Raw genomic sequence first — 18,122 nt, 5'->3', positions numbered from 1 at the left:
CAATTGCTGCTCAGATTGATCCTGCAGATGTGCCAGAGACATAAGTTGGACTTCCTTCACCACAGTGCCATGTGGCTTTCCAGAGCCTGGTCTTCTTGGGCCATACATTCCCGTGACCACAACTGCCAACAATCATGCACAGTGAAGGAACATCCAGCTGTTACACGATCTCGCTCAAACTTAGTGAGGCACTGATAATGGCACCATTATCAGCCAACATCAGTTCACCACATTCCATCTCAAAGATAACTAGCTCTCACAACCATTACAGTGTGTATTCAAAGACAATCTGATTCGTATCCTCATAGTTGTGCTACTAGCACCACTTGAATGTGACTGTTGTGCAATGTGAAGAGACATCATTTTTCAGATGTAGAAACATGCTTACCAATTTTCGTTTATGTCATACAATTCCTCCTTTTCTCCATCAATATATTTGGTATTTTCCCTTTGTAAAAAAAAAAATCTCTCTCTTCATTTCTGCTACATCATGAGTTCATTTTAACTGTATAAATTCACAGTATCAAACCTGTTTGTTTTTTGAACTATTTGAAAGCTGTTTCCAGGACTTGAAATGATTCCGCATGAGATGGTCCTGCATCATTTCCTGTGTCTTTGTTTTCTTCTGTTTCATTGTCTTTCACTTCCTGCTGTTCATTTGCCTGCAACATGTTTCCAACAGATTTGTCATCTGACATGATCTGAATTTTGGTCAGTACTGTCACAAGCAAGCTGCTCTTTCATATCATCAGCTCACATTCCTGATACATTTGTACGTTTGTCCTCCAAAAAAGAATCATCCATATCAGTTATTGAATTTTCATGCTCCCACTGTAGTATTCTGTTCCAAGCTTTGTTCAAGGCCTTCCTTTAAACCAAATCCCATACATCTACAACTGTGTAACAACACACCTTGAAATTGATTTGCCTGAAAAATGACAAAACAATTTCTGTTATTTTTACCAATGATAAGAATCTACATAAAAGTTGTTATCCATAAAGCTTTTTTAATGTTTCAGTAACACACTGATCCAATGGTTGTAATAGGAATGTCACATTAGGAGGCAAAACTTTTACTTTAAAACTTCCATTTTCTCTCTTCAACAGTTCTTCTGAAGGTTGGGTTGGGGCATTATCCAGCAGAAATAAGAGATTTCCTTGTTTAACAATTTTGTTTTGAAACATTTTTTACCTCATACTGGTTAATGAATATTTCAGCATTCATCCACGCACTTTTTTGTTTTTTATAAAATTAGGGAACGCTGATATTTTTTTAAGCATCTAGAGTTTTTGGATTTTCCAATGAGCAGAAAAGGAATTTTATGGGTCCTGGTAGCACCTGCACAAACTAATATTGTTATTCGCTCTATACTAGTTTTATATCCTGTAGATGTCAAAGATTTTAATGGTAATGATTTCCAGTTTAATCCAGTTTCATCAGTTTTATGTAAACTGAAGTTGGAATTTGGGGGAGGGGGGGGGGGGGGGGCGGGGGCGGCGAGAGGGAGTAAAGGGAAGGAAATATTGATATCAGCTGCATTGGTACATTATGTAGAGCCAGTGGCAATGTGTAAAAATGCGTGCCAGACCAGGACTTGAACCTGGGATCTCCTGCTTACTGGGCAGTTACATTCACTACTGTGCCATACGAACACAGTGTTAATCACAAATGTGTGGGCTATCGCAGAACATTCCCAGCCAACTCACATTACCACTGAATGCCACCTATCCATAGTCCCCATCCATATCCTCCATGCTTGCTAATTTTAGAATCCCACTTGACACCCAATGAAATGAGCATCTGTACTGACGACTGTGGATTCACTGCCCATAGAGGCAAATTAATCATATGAATGTGTGGTGTCTATAACCCAATCAGTACCTTGATGCGCAATGAATCCACAATCCTCAGCAGGAATCTAAAATTAGTTAGAATGGAGGACCGGACAGAGACTGCAGATACATGATGCTTGGTGAGAATGTGAGTCAGCCATGCAGCATACTGAGATAGTCCTTGCACATGCGATAAAAACTGTGTCTGGGTGGCACAGTGGTTAATGCAACTGCCTAGTTAGTAGGAGATCCTGGGTCCGCATTATGGTCCAGCACAGAATTTTAGTCATCTTTACAAAAATTTGATGCATCTACATCAGCCAATATTTTTTTCACCTTGTGTTTCCAATTTGTGAATTCCATTACAAGATTGAATTCTTTAAAACCATCCATTACTTACCACAAATGATTCATCACCATCTTCTTCTTTAACCTGTAACGCCTTCACAGAGAAAAGGATATTGGTTGGCCAGTTGATCATCATTTTTCGGTATTCTATTTTTGTGATAACACCACTTTCTTGTGCTCTGACTTTTTAAGTGCAGATGTGAAATGACACAGTGTTATAGTTATTAGCAGCTATCTAACTCAAACAATAATGAAACAAGTGGAGTGCCAGCAGAATATATTCGTGCATGCACAGACTAGACTACAGAGATATTTGCTCACTGTTGACAATGCAGATGATTGCAAATCCACTAACTGAGGTCTGGATAAACAAGTCTCCACTGTGTTATTCTCATAGTAACAACTGTCACAGATGGTCAGGAACTCCATTGAAACAAACTTTTTTTAAATAAAATACATTTAAATTACCCCATAACACACACTACAAATAAAAAATAAATAAATAAAATTCAGTTTGACTTCAACACAGATCAACGAAGCTGCTTGTGTGGCCCGCAGCATCATAGCTGTGCCATAGCTTGGACCAAATGAAATAGTCCTGGCCCTTTATAATCTCAACCACCAATCTTCCAAGTCACAGACTTCATAAATTCTTCAGAGTTGCAAATGTTGTTGGTTAACTTGGTAATAATTCATCAAAAAAGTATTGCTTCTCACCTCTCTTAATCTCTTCAGATGTAACTACAACTTTAATTCGGTGTAACTTCCTGCTGTGACATCATTGCTCATGACAACAATGATCATCGTTGATAAATCTTTAATTAAATTGCAATTTCTCTTATGCCTCACTTCACCAGTTTCCTTTTCCTTAATTTTTATCTATTTCTGACACATAATTAATTCAGGTCCTGTCGCCATGGTTGCCAGAATGCAATATTCCCCTTTCAATACGTGTGCACTCAGATAAAAATTTATCGTTATCTTCATATTCAGAGCTGCTGCACTTGCACTTGCACTTTTTTCTTAAATGATGCCACAGCAGGTTGAATGGACTTTGTTACCACTGCAGTTGTTCTGATGCTGAAATCTAATACAATTCATCAATTTTCAACTTTTTACCGAAGGAATACAAAAGATTATTACTTTTAACAACTGCTTGAAATATTACTACTTTTAACAACTGCTTATATTGTGTCCCAATGCACAGTCACTTACTGTATTAAAACATTTTGTAATAGGGAACATCACTCACATGTAGAGTTTGGGATCATGCATCAGACTAATGATATTTTTGACAGATCTCTATACACCTTCTGTTCTGCTGGACATCATCACAGTGCAGTCCTTACTTTGTGGTATACCACACAAACACTGTCAATTGCGATAATTCATGGCTTCCATCTGTATAAATGTTACAAGCAAAACAGATGACAATAAAACCTACAAAGAGCTTTCCATTCTTAACTGTTTGATTATTATATGGTTTCAACTATCATGACCATGATTCATCAACCATGTAGACATAGGGTAATATATCACTCTGCCGGAGTGATATGTTACACAGTAATATACCTGTTATAGTTTGAATCTAGAAAGTACAATTACCATCAATAGATAATGTAAGGTGTGTTGTTTGAGAGAGGAATGGGAAGAAGAGAAGGAAGTACAAAATAACAAGAAAATATTTAATGCATTCTGTAAAATGTCAAAATTAAAGTCACTTTAAATGTTTGAAAGTACTAAAACATAGTATACCAGAGAAATAAGAGTAAATATAAGTAAGCTGAACAGTTGTAGATAAAAAAATTCTCTATAACCTAAAAGTATTATATCTTGAAAAGTAAGTTAAAAATGCAGGACACTAGTTGAAATCTGTGTAAACTTCAGGCCTCTGAAAATAAACTGAGCTGACACACTTATGCCAAAAGATAAACTGTGCACTCATGTACTGCATTGGCTACAAAATCCTTTCTATTAAAAGCCATGATTGGTTTCGCAGCACTAGAAGACACATCCTCAGGGTATATAAGATTTTTTTAAATAGGTCATCATGAAGGTAACTGCCTTAGAGCCACTCCCCATCACTTGTACCATGTTGTAAACAAACAGCACACTAAAAGCAGTAGTCTTTATTTAAAACAAAGGGGGTAGCAGAACCACACCACAGGCAAAGCAGTCAGTACTGTCTTCCCTGTTGCCGCTCAACAACCTGCCTGCTTGTGATATGGTTCTTCTGCCCCCTCCATTCAAAATAACCGCTATTGTAGTGCCTTGCCTGCTGCTGTTCAACCACCTTCCTGCTTGGGGCATGGTTCTGCTACCTCCTTAGTTTTGAAAATGGACTATTGCTTTTAGCATGCTATTTGTTTACAACTTGGCACAAATGATGAGGAGTGGCTCTAAGGCAGTTACCTCTCTGAGATGACCTACTAAATAGAATCTTTATCACCTGAGGATGCGTCTTAGTGGTGCGAAACTGGTTGTTACTTTAATAAACAGTATTCTACAGCCAACATGGAGTATTTGTTTGAAAATGTGGAAGTTTGGCTGCAGTTGCTTGCAATTAAAATAACATGCTCATACAAAGTGGGCCTGCCTAGGATGGGACAGGACGGTAACTTCCATCTCCCCCCCTCCCCCACACCTTTTCCAGTTTGCTCTAGCTCACTCCATAAATCCTACACCTAAGTGTACACCATCTTCTCTGAAGCTCCCTCATTCTCTGCTACAATTTACACCTCACTCTCTTACTCTCCTCAACCCACTATTTCACTTCACTTATCCTACCAATTCAAACCCTCACATTAGTCAGGCTGCAGCACTGGGACAATGTATGCCTGTGTGTGTGTGTGTGTGTGTTTTGTCACTTTGTTGGCTCTGAGAAAGGACACTGAGAGCTCAATGACAATTTTAATCTTGTTTGTATGCCTATCAAAGGTTGAGCACCTAAAATAAAAAAATAAAAATATTTTCTTTGGTAAAAAGGAAACATTTAACTGAAAATGAATACAAGTATTCACCTACAATGCAAATTATTGTTCAAATGTATTACCTAACCTCACACCTTGCATGTTATTCTCTCACACAGAGATCCAATTCCAGTTTACCCAATACAGAAAAGGAAGAGAGACAGGAGGAGGGCGGGGCGGAGGGGGGGGGGGGGGGGGGGGAGGATAGATAAATAGATACACACATACGTATACATAGAGATGGTTCAAATGGCTCTAAGCACTATGGGACTTAATATCTGAGGTCATCAGTCCCCGAGACTTAGAACTACTTAAACCTAACTAACCTAAGGACACCACACACATCCATGCCCGAGGCAGGATTGAAACCTGTGACTGTAACAGCAGTGCAGTTCTGGACTGAAGCACCTACAACTGCTCGGCCACAGCAGCCGGCTTACAGAGAGAGAGAGAGAGAGAGAGAGAGAGAGAGAACGATCACCTTGGATCATCACCATGTGCAGCCATATGCAGTGCTGTTGTATCACCACTCACGATGTTGGCATCTGCACCCATCTCTAGAAGGATTCTGGTCGTTTTTAAACAGCCTGCTTGAGTAGCCATCATCAGTGCTGTGCGTCCTGACGACGCTCTGCATGGGCAGAACAGAAAATAAATAAGTAACATTTCCTGAAGTATATACAGGTATTAAAATAGTAAACATTAAAATTAAAATCACACAATTGTCTACATTTGTGGATAGTAGATACTGGCCTTCAAATTCAAAATAATGCTGAAATCAATCTGGTAATTGATTTAAAAACTATACTGCTTTACCAAACCTAGATGCAGTGGAAACTGCATATCCTAGCTCTTCTTTCAATGGAGAACTTAGGGGAATTTTATTGTACTAAAACATATTACATCATACACACCGACAGTTTGTGCACACACGGTTAAGTACTGCAGATCACTGTGGACAACCATGTAGCTTGTGGAAACGAAGAGCAACACAAACAATAAGTCAATTACATAAAACTTTGTAGAGGGGACATAATGACTGCAATCAGCATGAACCCCAATCAGTACCAACAAATGTAAGGCAGAATCATCTTACACGACAATGCACAATCCAACAGAATTTCGAATCAAGGGCCAAATACTGAATTTCAGCCAAACTATTAATTAACTAATGATTATGGATTCCTCACCTGCCTGCGGTGCTGACCATCCTCACAGGATTGTTTGCTGCGACTCCTAGTTTTGCAGCTTTTGAAGGTGGAACTATGAGCTACACAAATATCACCACTAACACTGTCTGAATTGTCTCCATATTGTTGGACAGATGAGATATTAGATACCTCCCTCCCAATGACTTCCCCCTACCACATGGTAGCACCTGGGGAGGAACTGGTGACTCAGGAGGCAGGGGTGGTGGTCATTCCTGCCAATGGATGTGTGACAATTGGTGGCACATGCGGGACCTCAGGGATTTGTTCTTTCAGCAGGGATGCAACTTACATGACTGGGATCACTGGCCCCACCTCCATAGGCACCTCACAGCACATTGCCTATGGCAGCTTGCATTGGTGGCTCTAAGGTGAGAGTGGATATACATACCCATTCCTTGAGAAGGAATGAGGTGTTGAGCTCTGGTGGTTAGTATATCGAATAGTGGAAAGCATCAGTCCAAACCCAGGTCAGCTGGAAAGCATGAATGGTTGTGGTGGTGGTCTTGGGTAGTTGATTGAGACCTGACAAGGTCATACTGGAGGCGTAATATCATTCACTTTCTGTGGACAGAGCTGACTACAATGCTACCCGATGTGCCACTACTTTAAACTTCTTCACACACCCCTAATAACCAGAGACAGCATCAAGTTCACCTTGGTGTATGGCCATATGTAAACCCCATTTGGTAGCATGGGCATGGTTGTGAGGAATGAGCTTGCTGTGGCACTCACAGGACATTGAAAAGTTTACAGTTTTTTTTTTTTCTTCCATCTCAGCTGGGCTATGTCTGTACACAGCAATGGAACCATATGAAGCAAGGAAGTAGATCAGAGCTTTTTTCAAGCATCATCACTGGTAGAACATCTCATAACGGAAATAGTTTAAAAATTGCAAATTTGATTGTAATTTTTGCACTGTCTTATCTGGTAGGTTGACTTGAGGGTCAAGGAGCGAAATTTATGACTTGTGATCTGTTACCAGGTGGAATTTTGTACAGTATAAAAAAACATGGCAAATAATGGCGTCCTTTCCTATTCAATTATAATACATTGTGCTAGTGTCAGTGCTTTGCGGGTGTATGGAATCATTTGTTACATCCCATCAAGGAACCTACGTGACAGTACAGCTTCAAATACTAATTGTAAAACCTCTGTAGCCATGACTAAACGTTGTCCTGCTTTAAATGTACACAGTTAGTAGACTTAAAGAACAAAAGCCACCTGACACTTGGTAAGCCATTACAATTTGAACACCTGAGCTGAAACTGATTGAGAGGGTGTGATATCTATGCAGCTTTTGGTATAAACTTGGCATAGTATGATGACTGTTCAATTAATGATGACCCACTTTTTTTCCCCAGATCACATTATTTATTCTCATAAGTTAGAATTTGGTGACAATATCAATAAACATGTCTTTTACAAGCGCAATCTTTCTCCACATTCTCCATCATATTCTATATCGACTTACACCAGCATTTCACAGCACGTACTCCGTTTTGGTAAATACTCTTGTTCTGTGCTCATAGTTATATTTTCACTGCATCACCTTCAAAATATGTTTCGCATAGAGAATACTTAAGTGGACTAAAGGGATGTGACATCCATGGACGTATGTCCGGGCTATAGGATGGATGATGCAATGATGTCCAACCCAATTTGGCAATACGTTCCTGGTTTCTGAGTCTTACTTGTGGGCATGCACTGTCGTGTTGGAGTAAAATTTCTTTTAGATCCTTTTCAGATCAGACACATTGAAAATGCTTCTTGACTTTCCTAAGCCTTCAACTAAGCCTATGAATTAATGAATGACTCTCTACGCAACATATCCACAAAAATGATGCCACCACTATCCCATAAGACTGTCATTATGACTTTGGCAGCAGAGGAAACTGTCTTCAATTTCATCTTTTCTACTGTGTTTGATGACACACTGCTGACTGCCTTTTACAGTTCAGCTCAAAGTGATGTAGTTTTGTCACCTGTAACAATCTGTGACTGACACACTTCTCTATACGCCTCAAATTGCTCCAACAGTTCAGATGAAATTACTTACCCTCCAATCTTTTTGTGTGTTGTGAGCATTCAAGGATCCCGTCTTTTGCACATCTTTGAGTATCAAAGAGTCTCAACCTTACGAAAAGGATAGTTGCTACTCACCATATAGTGGGAATGCTGAGTCGCAGATAGGAAGAACAAAAAGACTGTTGGAAAGTGAACTTTTGGCCAACAAAGCCTGTGTTGAAAATAAACAAATCACACACACACACACACACACACACAAAGCACCTCGCACACACATGACCACAGTCTATGGCAGCTGAAGTCAGACTGTGAGAAGCAACACATGATGGGAGAGGTAATCCGGTGGAGGTGAGGAGGAGGCTGGGTTGCGGAGGGGGAGGGACAGTTGGGTAGGGGTGGGGATCGATAGTGGAGAATCTGAGTCACAGATGGGCACACCACAGAGACTGCCAGAAAGTGAGCCTTAGGTCAACAAGGCCTTTGCCAAAAATAGACAAAACACACACACACACACACACACACACAAAGTCTCTGGCAGCTGAAACCAGACTGCGGGCAGCAGCGAATGCTGGGAGAGGCAACCAGGTGAGGGGAGGAGGGGGCTGGGGCGGGGAGGGGAGGGATAGCTGGGTAGCGGTGGGGGATCGTAAAGTGCTGCTAGTGAGAGCGTGCAGGGATGAGGTGGAGAGAGTGTAGAGCAGCTAGGTACAGTCAGGAGGTTAGACAGAGGGCAGGAAAGAAGTTGGGGTAGCAGAAAAGGAGAGAAGTAAAAAGGTTAGGTGCATCGGTTGAATAGAGGGCTGTGTAGTGCTGGAATGAGAACAGGGAAGGGGCTAGATGGGTAAGGACAATGTCTAACTAAGGTTGAGGCCGAGGGGTGGGGGGTCATCAGTCCCCTAGAACTTAGAACTACTTAAACCTAACTGACCTAAGGACATCACACACATCCATGCCCAAGGCAGGATTCGAACCTGCGACCGTAGCGGTCATGTGCCTCCAGACTGTAGCGCCTAGAACCGCTCGGCCACTTCGGCCGGCCACAAAATACACATTTGGTATGATTTGTAACAATAAAATGTGAGAAACTGATACATTAGTGCTCAAATACGCTATACTGTATCCCTACCAGCATAAATATGGGTGGAAATATAAATCCCGCCAAACAATTTATTCAGTCAACAGCTGCAAGCATCTGCACTGATCATGGAATAAAAATTTTGTTTCTGATTAACTGTAAAGGCAAGAAGACAAACAAACAAACAAACAAACAATAGCTTACTGCTTTCATACATCAGGAAGCTACGTTTGACTTATGGTCAATCACAAAATTTCAGTTCTTCACAAATACTTGAGATTTTGTTTGGTTTTTCACACGTGTTATCAATGATATTTTGTGTAGGAGGATAGGTAATATTTTTAAAGCCCTCTTCCCAAAATTTCCTTTACTTTTGACTCAATTAAGGCTTCTAGAGCATTCATCACGATTTTCTCTAAGGTGATAAACCACTGTAGGGGACTCTTATTCTGTGTAAAAGAACTCTACGACAAGGAAGCCTTTCTATTCAAACTTGAATGTCCATGGGTTTAACAAATTTTTCATATCTGCTTAAAGCCCACTGAAATTTAAAGTTCTCCTTTTTATTTACTGACTGAAATAAAGGAAGATATCAGTGAATATTTAAAACCCAAAACAAAAAAATCGAGAAGCGAAGTCAAACACACAAGACTATACTGAAGGGCATACAAAGAAAGATACTTGAGGTACAAGATAATGAAGAATTACTGGGCCAACAGGAAATTGAAAAGCCCTTTGCATAAAATTTTCTGAAAGTGTCCAATGAAGGTTACAAAATTGCTTGTGTCTGTATATGTGCGGATGGATGTGTGTGCGTGTGTGTGCGCGCGAGAGTGTATACCTGTCCCTTTTTCCCCCTAAGGTAAGTCATTCCGCTCCCGGGATTGGAATGACTCCTTACCCTCTCCCTTAAAACCCACATCCTTTCGTCTTTCCCTCTCCCTCCCTCTTTGCTGACGAAGCAACCTTGGGTTGCGAAAGCTTGAAATTTGTGTGTGTGTTTGTGTGTTTTTTATTGTCTCCTATCAACATACCAACACTTTCGTTTGGTAAGTAACAGCATCTTTATTTTTAGTTACAAAATGTAAATAATTATATATTCATTCGATATTGCAGTGCTGTGTTATTCTGAATTATGATGCAATGCTCCTTTGGACATGCATGCATGTTCGCAGGAACAGGCATTACGACAACTACAGCCATTATGAAATACGTGAAATGTACTCATAGTAGTGAATATAGACAACCATCAGCTGTATAATGGAATGATGGTAAAGAAAATTTCTGCCGGACCAGGACTCAAATCGCTGATTTTCCACTTATTGCAAGCAGTTGTCTTACTATTAGGCTATCTGAGTATGATTCACAGCCAGATCCAAACTACCACAGGTCATCAACCAAGAGTCTAAAACCTGTACTGTGCGTGTGTTTGAGGTTAAAACCTGTACTCACACAACCATTAGGTATATTTCTATACAGGGGAGACATTTTACTTGATAGTCGCTTGCCCAATCTGGCACAAATTTCCACTGTCATCGTTCCAGTATACAGCTTATGGATGTCTATAATGGCAACTGTGAATAGATTTCATGTATTTCATAATGGCTGTAGTAAGTGCAGTGTCTGTTCGTCAGAAGAAACAATGCATCATAATTTGGAATAATATAGGCAATGCAATACTGTATTTATCTGACGACACTGGGCAAGCAACTTTCAAGCAACATGTCTCCCCTGTAAGGGAATACACATACTGGATATACAAGTAAAGGTTGTAGACACATGGCTGATGGCATACAGAAGTTTGCGTCTGGCCATGAGTTGTGCTCAGATAACCTTTTTGAGGGAAATCCAGTTTCGAATCTCAGTCCAGCACAAATTTTAATTGTTGTCATTCCACTCACAACTGTGAATACATTTTGTGTAAATACATACACTGAGTGAATGCTGTACTTCTTCTAAATGTCTCCCAGTTATGAGCCCCAATCTCATGAGTAAGTATATGTAACAGGATGGCACAGTTAAAATTGTGAGACACTTTAACTACGTGGAGTATCCAAACTGACACTTCAGACTGTCTGGCCATCATTTCCATAGTTAAGAGTATTATTTGGTGCAAATATGCTGAAAATGAAATAGAGAGATAAAAAAGTTCATGTGTTTCATTGTAAGTGAGAAGGAATGTTATTCTCGTAGAGCTCTCAATTTCTGAACATAACATTTTCACAATCACAGCTGAAATAAATGGCATTTTTTTTACATCTAATGACTTTATATTATCAGTATGATAAATTAAATTTACTTATGAGCAAACAATATTTTTAATAATTTCAATGAAATTGTTCACAGTTTACTTTTTTAAAAGTAAGTCATACTTTTAACAACATTTACTTTTTTGCAAAATTTAATTATTCTTAACAGACTAGCATCAACAGTGAAAATTACCAAACAGGTATTTTAATCACGTGAATAGTTAAAAGTAGCAAAATTGTGGCTTTAATAATAATGAAGTCTTGATGGGGGAGATATTTCTTGGAAAGAATGTATAATGCAAATATTAATTAGGTCTACTACTTGACAAAAAATTATAAAGCATAGAGCAATAAGAGGCATAGAGCAATAAGAATGTACACAGTAATTTTTAATGGCCAGTAAATTAGTATGAAATGCAAGTACAATGATTTTTTTAAAAGTAATAACAATAGTAATAATATTCGCTACAATCATCACATTATTCTATGACATCAGTGACTACCTTTCTCTTGATGAACAGATCTAAATTACATGATATCTGGTTCTATCCTTGCCTACTGAAGTCTTAAGTCACCTCTTTCTTGCAGCTGAAAATTGTCCCCTGCTTTCTTCATCATGCTGAAGCCCTTTTGACTATGTAGGTACATAAAAAAGCGAACATCAGCAGCTTAGAATACTGAGAAACAAGAATTATTTACTTTCAACCAGAAACAATAAGTGCTATATTCTTAAGAAAAAATGGCTTGGATTCACAGACATCTTTCAGATCAACCATCTCTTGCACCTCTGATGAAATTCTCTTACATCTTCTCAAAATAGATGAAGTACACACACTGGTACTTCAACAGTACATAGATCAGGAAATTTAGTCTGCATATGTTTTTAGGCTTGTACTGTATGAAGTATAGCAAAAGGAGTGTAAGTCTGTATTTAAAAGATTATCTCCATCTTTGCAAGCAAATTCTTGAAAATTTGTAAAGTGACTAGGATTGTGCTGACTCAAATCATTGGTGAAATTGTCCAGTTCAAAACTGGATTAAGATATACCTTTAGCCTTTACCTTTTGTTTCTTTGCACAGCTCAGTGTTGACCTTGCTGAATATGTCAAATATATCTGCAAGATAGGTGTCATCCTTTCACTGCATTACCAATGCTTGGGTCAATCAAATGAGAAAAATCAACTGTTGTATTTAAAAGTTAATGTAAACAACACAAACACTTTCATCTTGATAGCCAATTCCTCTCCTTGGGTAGGATAAGACATTTGAATTCTCTGTCATTTTCTTGACATAACTTTTTTTAACAGCAATAATGAGGTATCACAAGGATTCACTTAATCTCTTACTTGAATTTTTGGCCACAAGTTGCTGCCCATTGGTTACAATGTATTTCCATAACATCAAGTATATGACATTAAATAACCTACAAATCCACGATATCAACCAACCTTGAATGCAGTTCCACTGGTTGCACATATATTTGCTAACAAAATGTTCCTTTCTTTGGAAAAAAGTAATCCTCTTTCTTGTATATAAAATAGTTTTTCTTGATGGTAGTCAAATTTGTGGCAAACAATAGTTCCTTCATTACTTAGCCATTCTTTATCACAAATCAAATTTAAGCTAGCATCAATGCTCCTATAGCTGTTGATCGTCAACTTGCACAACAAATTCTGTGTTCTTCAAAACAGTAAAAAGTTTTTCATTCATATCACAAACTGCCTCACCAATTCCTCTTGAAACTGTGTCATTTCTCGAAGGGACTAATTTCATCATGCCCGATGTGGCAGGTCCCAGCAGTGTATTGACAATTTTTTTAATAGAGAATAACAACAGTGGTCCCTGACAGTACATCATTTCTTGCATTTTGCTATTAATAGTGACGCTTAATAGAAAGAAAGGAGGTCTTTGTCAGTGTTGAGAGTTGGTTCTCCAAATAACCTACCTACAATGCCGCATTTTCCAATCTCCAATTTTAAAATGAAATGGGCTTAGCCATTTTGTCAGAATGAAGTTTTCCAAGATGGCTACATAATATGGTAAACATAAAGTGTAGGAATGGAAAGTAAAGAGGTGGATGAGAAATCACGACAATTAGCTGCATAGGGTATTGTATAGGCCTAATGCAGTAGCGAAAGTTGAAAATTTTTGCTAGACAGAGACTGTGTCTGCATGTCTGAAGTGGATAAGGCAGCCACTCGTGAGAGACAGTAAATCCAGGTTCAAGTCCTAGTCTGGTACAAATTTTCAATTTTCGCCAATGCTCTATGACAATGCTATGTGTGGGTACCTGTCTCAATTTTCCACCCATCCCCTTCCTACATTTCATGTTTACACATATGTACCAGCTGTGGCATCACAAGTGATGTCCGACATAACATCCACCACTCAGATATATACATCATAAGGGACACGCCATAGCTTCATTTGGAAATGTTGTTTCACAAAACAAGGCCCATAATACATATATTGGCAGTATTTCTTATCCTCATACATTCTGAGAAAATATGTTTCCAAAATACACTGATTATACCACTAGGTGCTATAGATTTTCACTGTAATCCACTGAATATATGCACAATGGACCACACACACATAGCTGCAACAGGTTCAATGTCGACACTTTCGAGTTGTTGAATGGGTTATTTGTGCAAAGTCAGTTCAGAGAATTCCCTTGTCAGAACTTTAACCAAGTCTGCCACATTTTGTACATGTACTGATTGTAATACAAAATACCCTACAAACATTACAGTGGCTTGTGAAAGTAGAATTATCAATTCCTATAAAACTATATAGGAATTGATAATTCTATATCCCCCCCCCCCTCCCCCCTTGAACCACGGACCTTGTCGTTGGTGGGGAGGCTTGCATGCCTCAGCGATACAGATAGCCATACCGTAGGTGTAACCACAAGGGAGGGGTATCTGTTGAGAGGCCAGACAAACGTGGTTCCTGAAGAGGGGCAGCAGCCTTTTCAGCAGTTGCAGGGGCAACAGTCTGGATGTTGACTGATCTGGCCTTGTAAAACTAACCAAAACGGCCTTGCTGTGCTGGTACTGCGAACGGCTGAAAGCAAGGGGAAACTACAGCCATAATTTTTCCCGAGGGCATGCAACTTTACTGTATGGTTAAATGATTATGGCGTCCTCTTGGGTAAAATATTCCAGAGGTAAAATAGTCCCCCATTCGGATCTCCGGGTGGGGGACTACTCAAGATGAAGTCGTTATCAGGAGAAAGAAAACTGGCGTTCTACAGATCGAAGCGTGGAAAGTCAGATCCCTTAATCGGGCAGGTAGGTTAGAAAATTTAAAAAGGGAAATGGATAGGTTAAAGTTAGATATGGTGGGAATTAGTGAACCGCTGAGCAGTTCTAGGCACTTCAGCCTGGAACCGCGCGACCACTACGGTCACAAGTTCGAATCCTGCCTCGGGCTTGGATGTGTGTGATGTCCTTTGGTTAGTTAGGTTTAAGTAGTTCTAAGTTCTAGGGGACTGATGACCTCAGCTGGTAAGTCCCATGGTGCTCAGAGCCATTTTGAACCAGATGGTAGAGTTTTGTCAGGACTGACTCTCCCAAGGCTATCAGTAATTCTAATGGAATGTTGTCTACTCCTGGGGCCCTGTTACGACTTAGATCTTTCAATGCTCTGTCAAACTTTTCATGCAGTATCATATCTCCCATTTCATCTTCACCCACATCCTCTTCCAATTCCATAATCCTGTCTTCAAGTACATCGCCCTTGTATAGACCCTCTATATACTCCTGTGGCCGGCTACCATCTGGTGAGCAAGATGTATGAGACAGGCGAAATACCCTCAGACTTCAAGAAGAATATAATAATTTCAATCCCAAAGAAAGCAGGTGTTGACAGATGTGAAAATTACCAAACTATCAGTTTAATGAGTCACGGCTGCAAAATACTAACGCAAATTCTTTACAGACGAATGGAAAAACTAGTAGAAGCTGACCTCGGGGAAGATCAGTTTGGATTCCGTAGAAATATTGGAACACATGAGGCAATACTGACCCTACGACATATCTTAGAAGCTAGATTAAGGAAAGGCAAACCTACGTTTCTAGCATTTGCAGACTTAGAGAAAGCTTTTGACAATGTTGACTGGAATACTCTCTTTCAAATTCTGAAGGTGGCAGGGGTACAATACAGGGAGCGAAAGGCTATTTACAATTTGTATAGAAACCAGATGGCAGTTATAAGAGTCGAGGGACACGAAAGGGAAGCAGTGGTTGAGAAAAGAGTGAGACAGGGTTGTAGCCTCTCCCCGATGTTATTCAACCTGTATATTGAGCAAGCAGTGAAGGAAACAAAAGAAAACTTTGGAGTAGGTATTAAAATGCATAGAGAAGAAATAAAAACTTCGAGGTTCGCCGATGACATTGTAATTCTGTCAGAGACAGCAAAGGACTTGGAAGAGCAGTTGAACGGAATGGACAGTGTCTTGAAAGGAGGTTATAAATGAACATCAACAAAAGCAAAACAAGGATAATGGAATGTAGTCGAATTAAGTCGGGTGACGCTGAGGGAATTAAATTAGGAAATGAGACACTTAAAGTAGTAAAGGAGTTTTGCTATTTGGGGAGCAAAATAACTGATGATGGTTGAAGTAGAGAGGATATAAAATGTAGACTGGCAATGGCAAGGAAAGCGTTTCTAAAGATCAGAAATTTGTTAACATCGAGTATAGATTTAAGTGTCAGGAAGTCGTTTCTGAAAGTATTTGTATGGAGTGTAGCCATGTATGGAAGTGAAATATGGATGATAAATAGTTTAGACAAGAAGAGAATAGAAGCTTTCGCAATGTGGTGCTACAGAAGAATACTGAAGATTAGACGGGTAGATCACATAACTAATTAGGAGGTATTGAATAGAATTGGGAGAAGAGAAGCTTGTGGCACGGCTTGGCAAGAAGAAGGGATCGGTTGGTAGGACATGCTCTAAGGCATCAAGGGTTCACCAATTTGGTATTGGAGGGCAGCGCGGAGGGTAAAAATCATAGAGGGAGACCAAGATATGAATACACTAGGCAGATTCAGAGGGATGTAGGTTGCAGTAGGTACTGTGAGATGAAGAGTCTTGCACAGGATAGAGTAGCGTGGAGAGGTGCATCAAACCAGTCTCAGGACAGAGGACCACAACAACAAAACATAAAACTATATTTAAAAGAATTTTCATACAAAAAGAAATTACAGACATTGGGTGTGAGACTTACAGTAAATCAATGGAGAAAGTTGAAAATTTGTGCCAGAGAAGAATTCAGTCCCATGTTTCCTACTTATTAGGCAGTTGTGCTGATGACTGCACACCTGGACACAGTAGTCATTGCTGCTGCATGGCCTACCCCACCACACCTCCTGACAGATCAAAATTCTCAATTTATCCACATACTACCTCCTGAGCCTTGGCCAGTACCCTCATTACTCACAGCATTTCGTTGGTTCCAGTAAGATCTTGAACCAGGTGTGTGTGGTAACTAATAATCATTATACTATTTGTATAATGATATTGGATTAGCTTGTCACATTTTTCATATCAAACACCAAAGCAAACAACTACCTCTACCCTCCTCCCCCCCACTCTCCCCTCTTATTCCTTTCACCTTTTCATTACATCATCTCCCTACTGCCCCTTTTCATTTCACTGACCCTGTAAGAAATGGAAACATCCTCAAGGCAGCAACAATACATAGCTGAGAGTGATTCCTCTAAAGAGTAGCCAAAACATAATCATAAATGTCTTAAAAGGAGACTAAAACTGTGACTGTGAAAATCACCTCATATAAACAATACAGGGTGGAATCCAAAATTTTCGGGACTGGCACTGCCATCTGGAAAGTAGGAGTAGTAGATCTTTGCACTGCAAGATGGCGATAGCTGCATATCTGATGAGTCAGTGTGCAGAGTGGCATTCAGCTGGGAGGACATGTTGCGTGTCCACATTGATTTCCGTAATACTTTGTGTTTGGTGTGTGGCGATTTTACAATGGATCCGCGAACAGAACAGTGCGTGTGTATCAAGTTCTGTGTAAATCTCGGGTAAAGTGCTACGGAGACCCTTGCAATGATTCAAAAAGTGTTTGGGGGACAGAGCATGAGCCATACGTGTGTGTTTGAGTGACATGCTTGGTTCAGGGCTAGCCATAGAGACATCGAAGATGATGCTCACACTGGAAGGCCCATTAGCCGCACACCAACAGACATTGTTGACAAACTTCAACAACTGGTTTGTGCAGATCGATGTCGAACCATTCAAGACGTTGCGGATGAAGTGGGTATTGGTTATGGGACATGTCAACAATTGCTGACTGAAGAATTGGGCATGCAACGCGTCATCGCAAAATTTGTGCCAAGGATCTTGACTGCCGATCAGAAGGCACAGCATGTTGAAGTGTGCA

General features: G+C 39.8%; 1 protein-coding gene across 4 annotated transcripts in view; it reads right to left on the bottom strand.

The window, feature by feature from the left end:
- The window catches only part of LOC126469313 (ankyrin repeat and SOCS box protein 3-like), a 318,803-nt gene that overhangs the window by 193,246 nt on the left and 107,435 nt on the right, over positions 1-18,122 (bottom strand). For all 4 annotated transcript variants that reach the window (XM_050096625.1, XM_050096623.1, XM_050096624.1 and 1 more), the window contains exon 6: positions 5,632-5,781. In XM_050096625.1, the coding sequence (XP_049952582.1) occupies positions 5,632-5,781 (150 nt within the window). The remainder of the gene's footprint in view (positions 1-5,631; positions 5,782-18,122) is intronic.

The sequence above is a fragment of the Schistocerca serialis genome, chromosome 1 (assembly GCF_023864345.2).
Source record: "Schistocerca serialis cubense isolate TAMUIC-IGC-003099 chromosome 1, iqSchSeri2.2, whole genome shotgun sequence".
Taxonomy (NCBI): Eukaryota; Metazoa; Arthropoda; class Insecta; order Orthoptera; family Acrididae; genus Schistocerca; species Schistocerca serialis.
The sequence above is the reverse complement of the archived record's forward strand: the minus strand, read 5'-3'. Positions and strand labels throughout refer to the sequence as shown.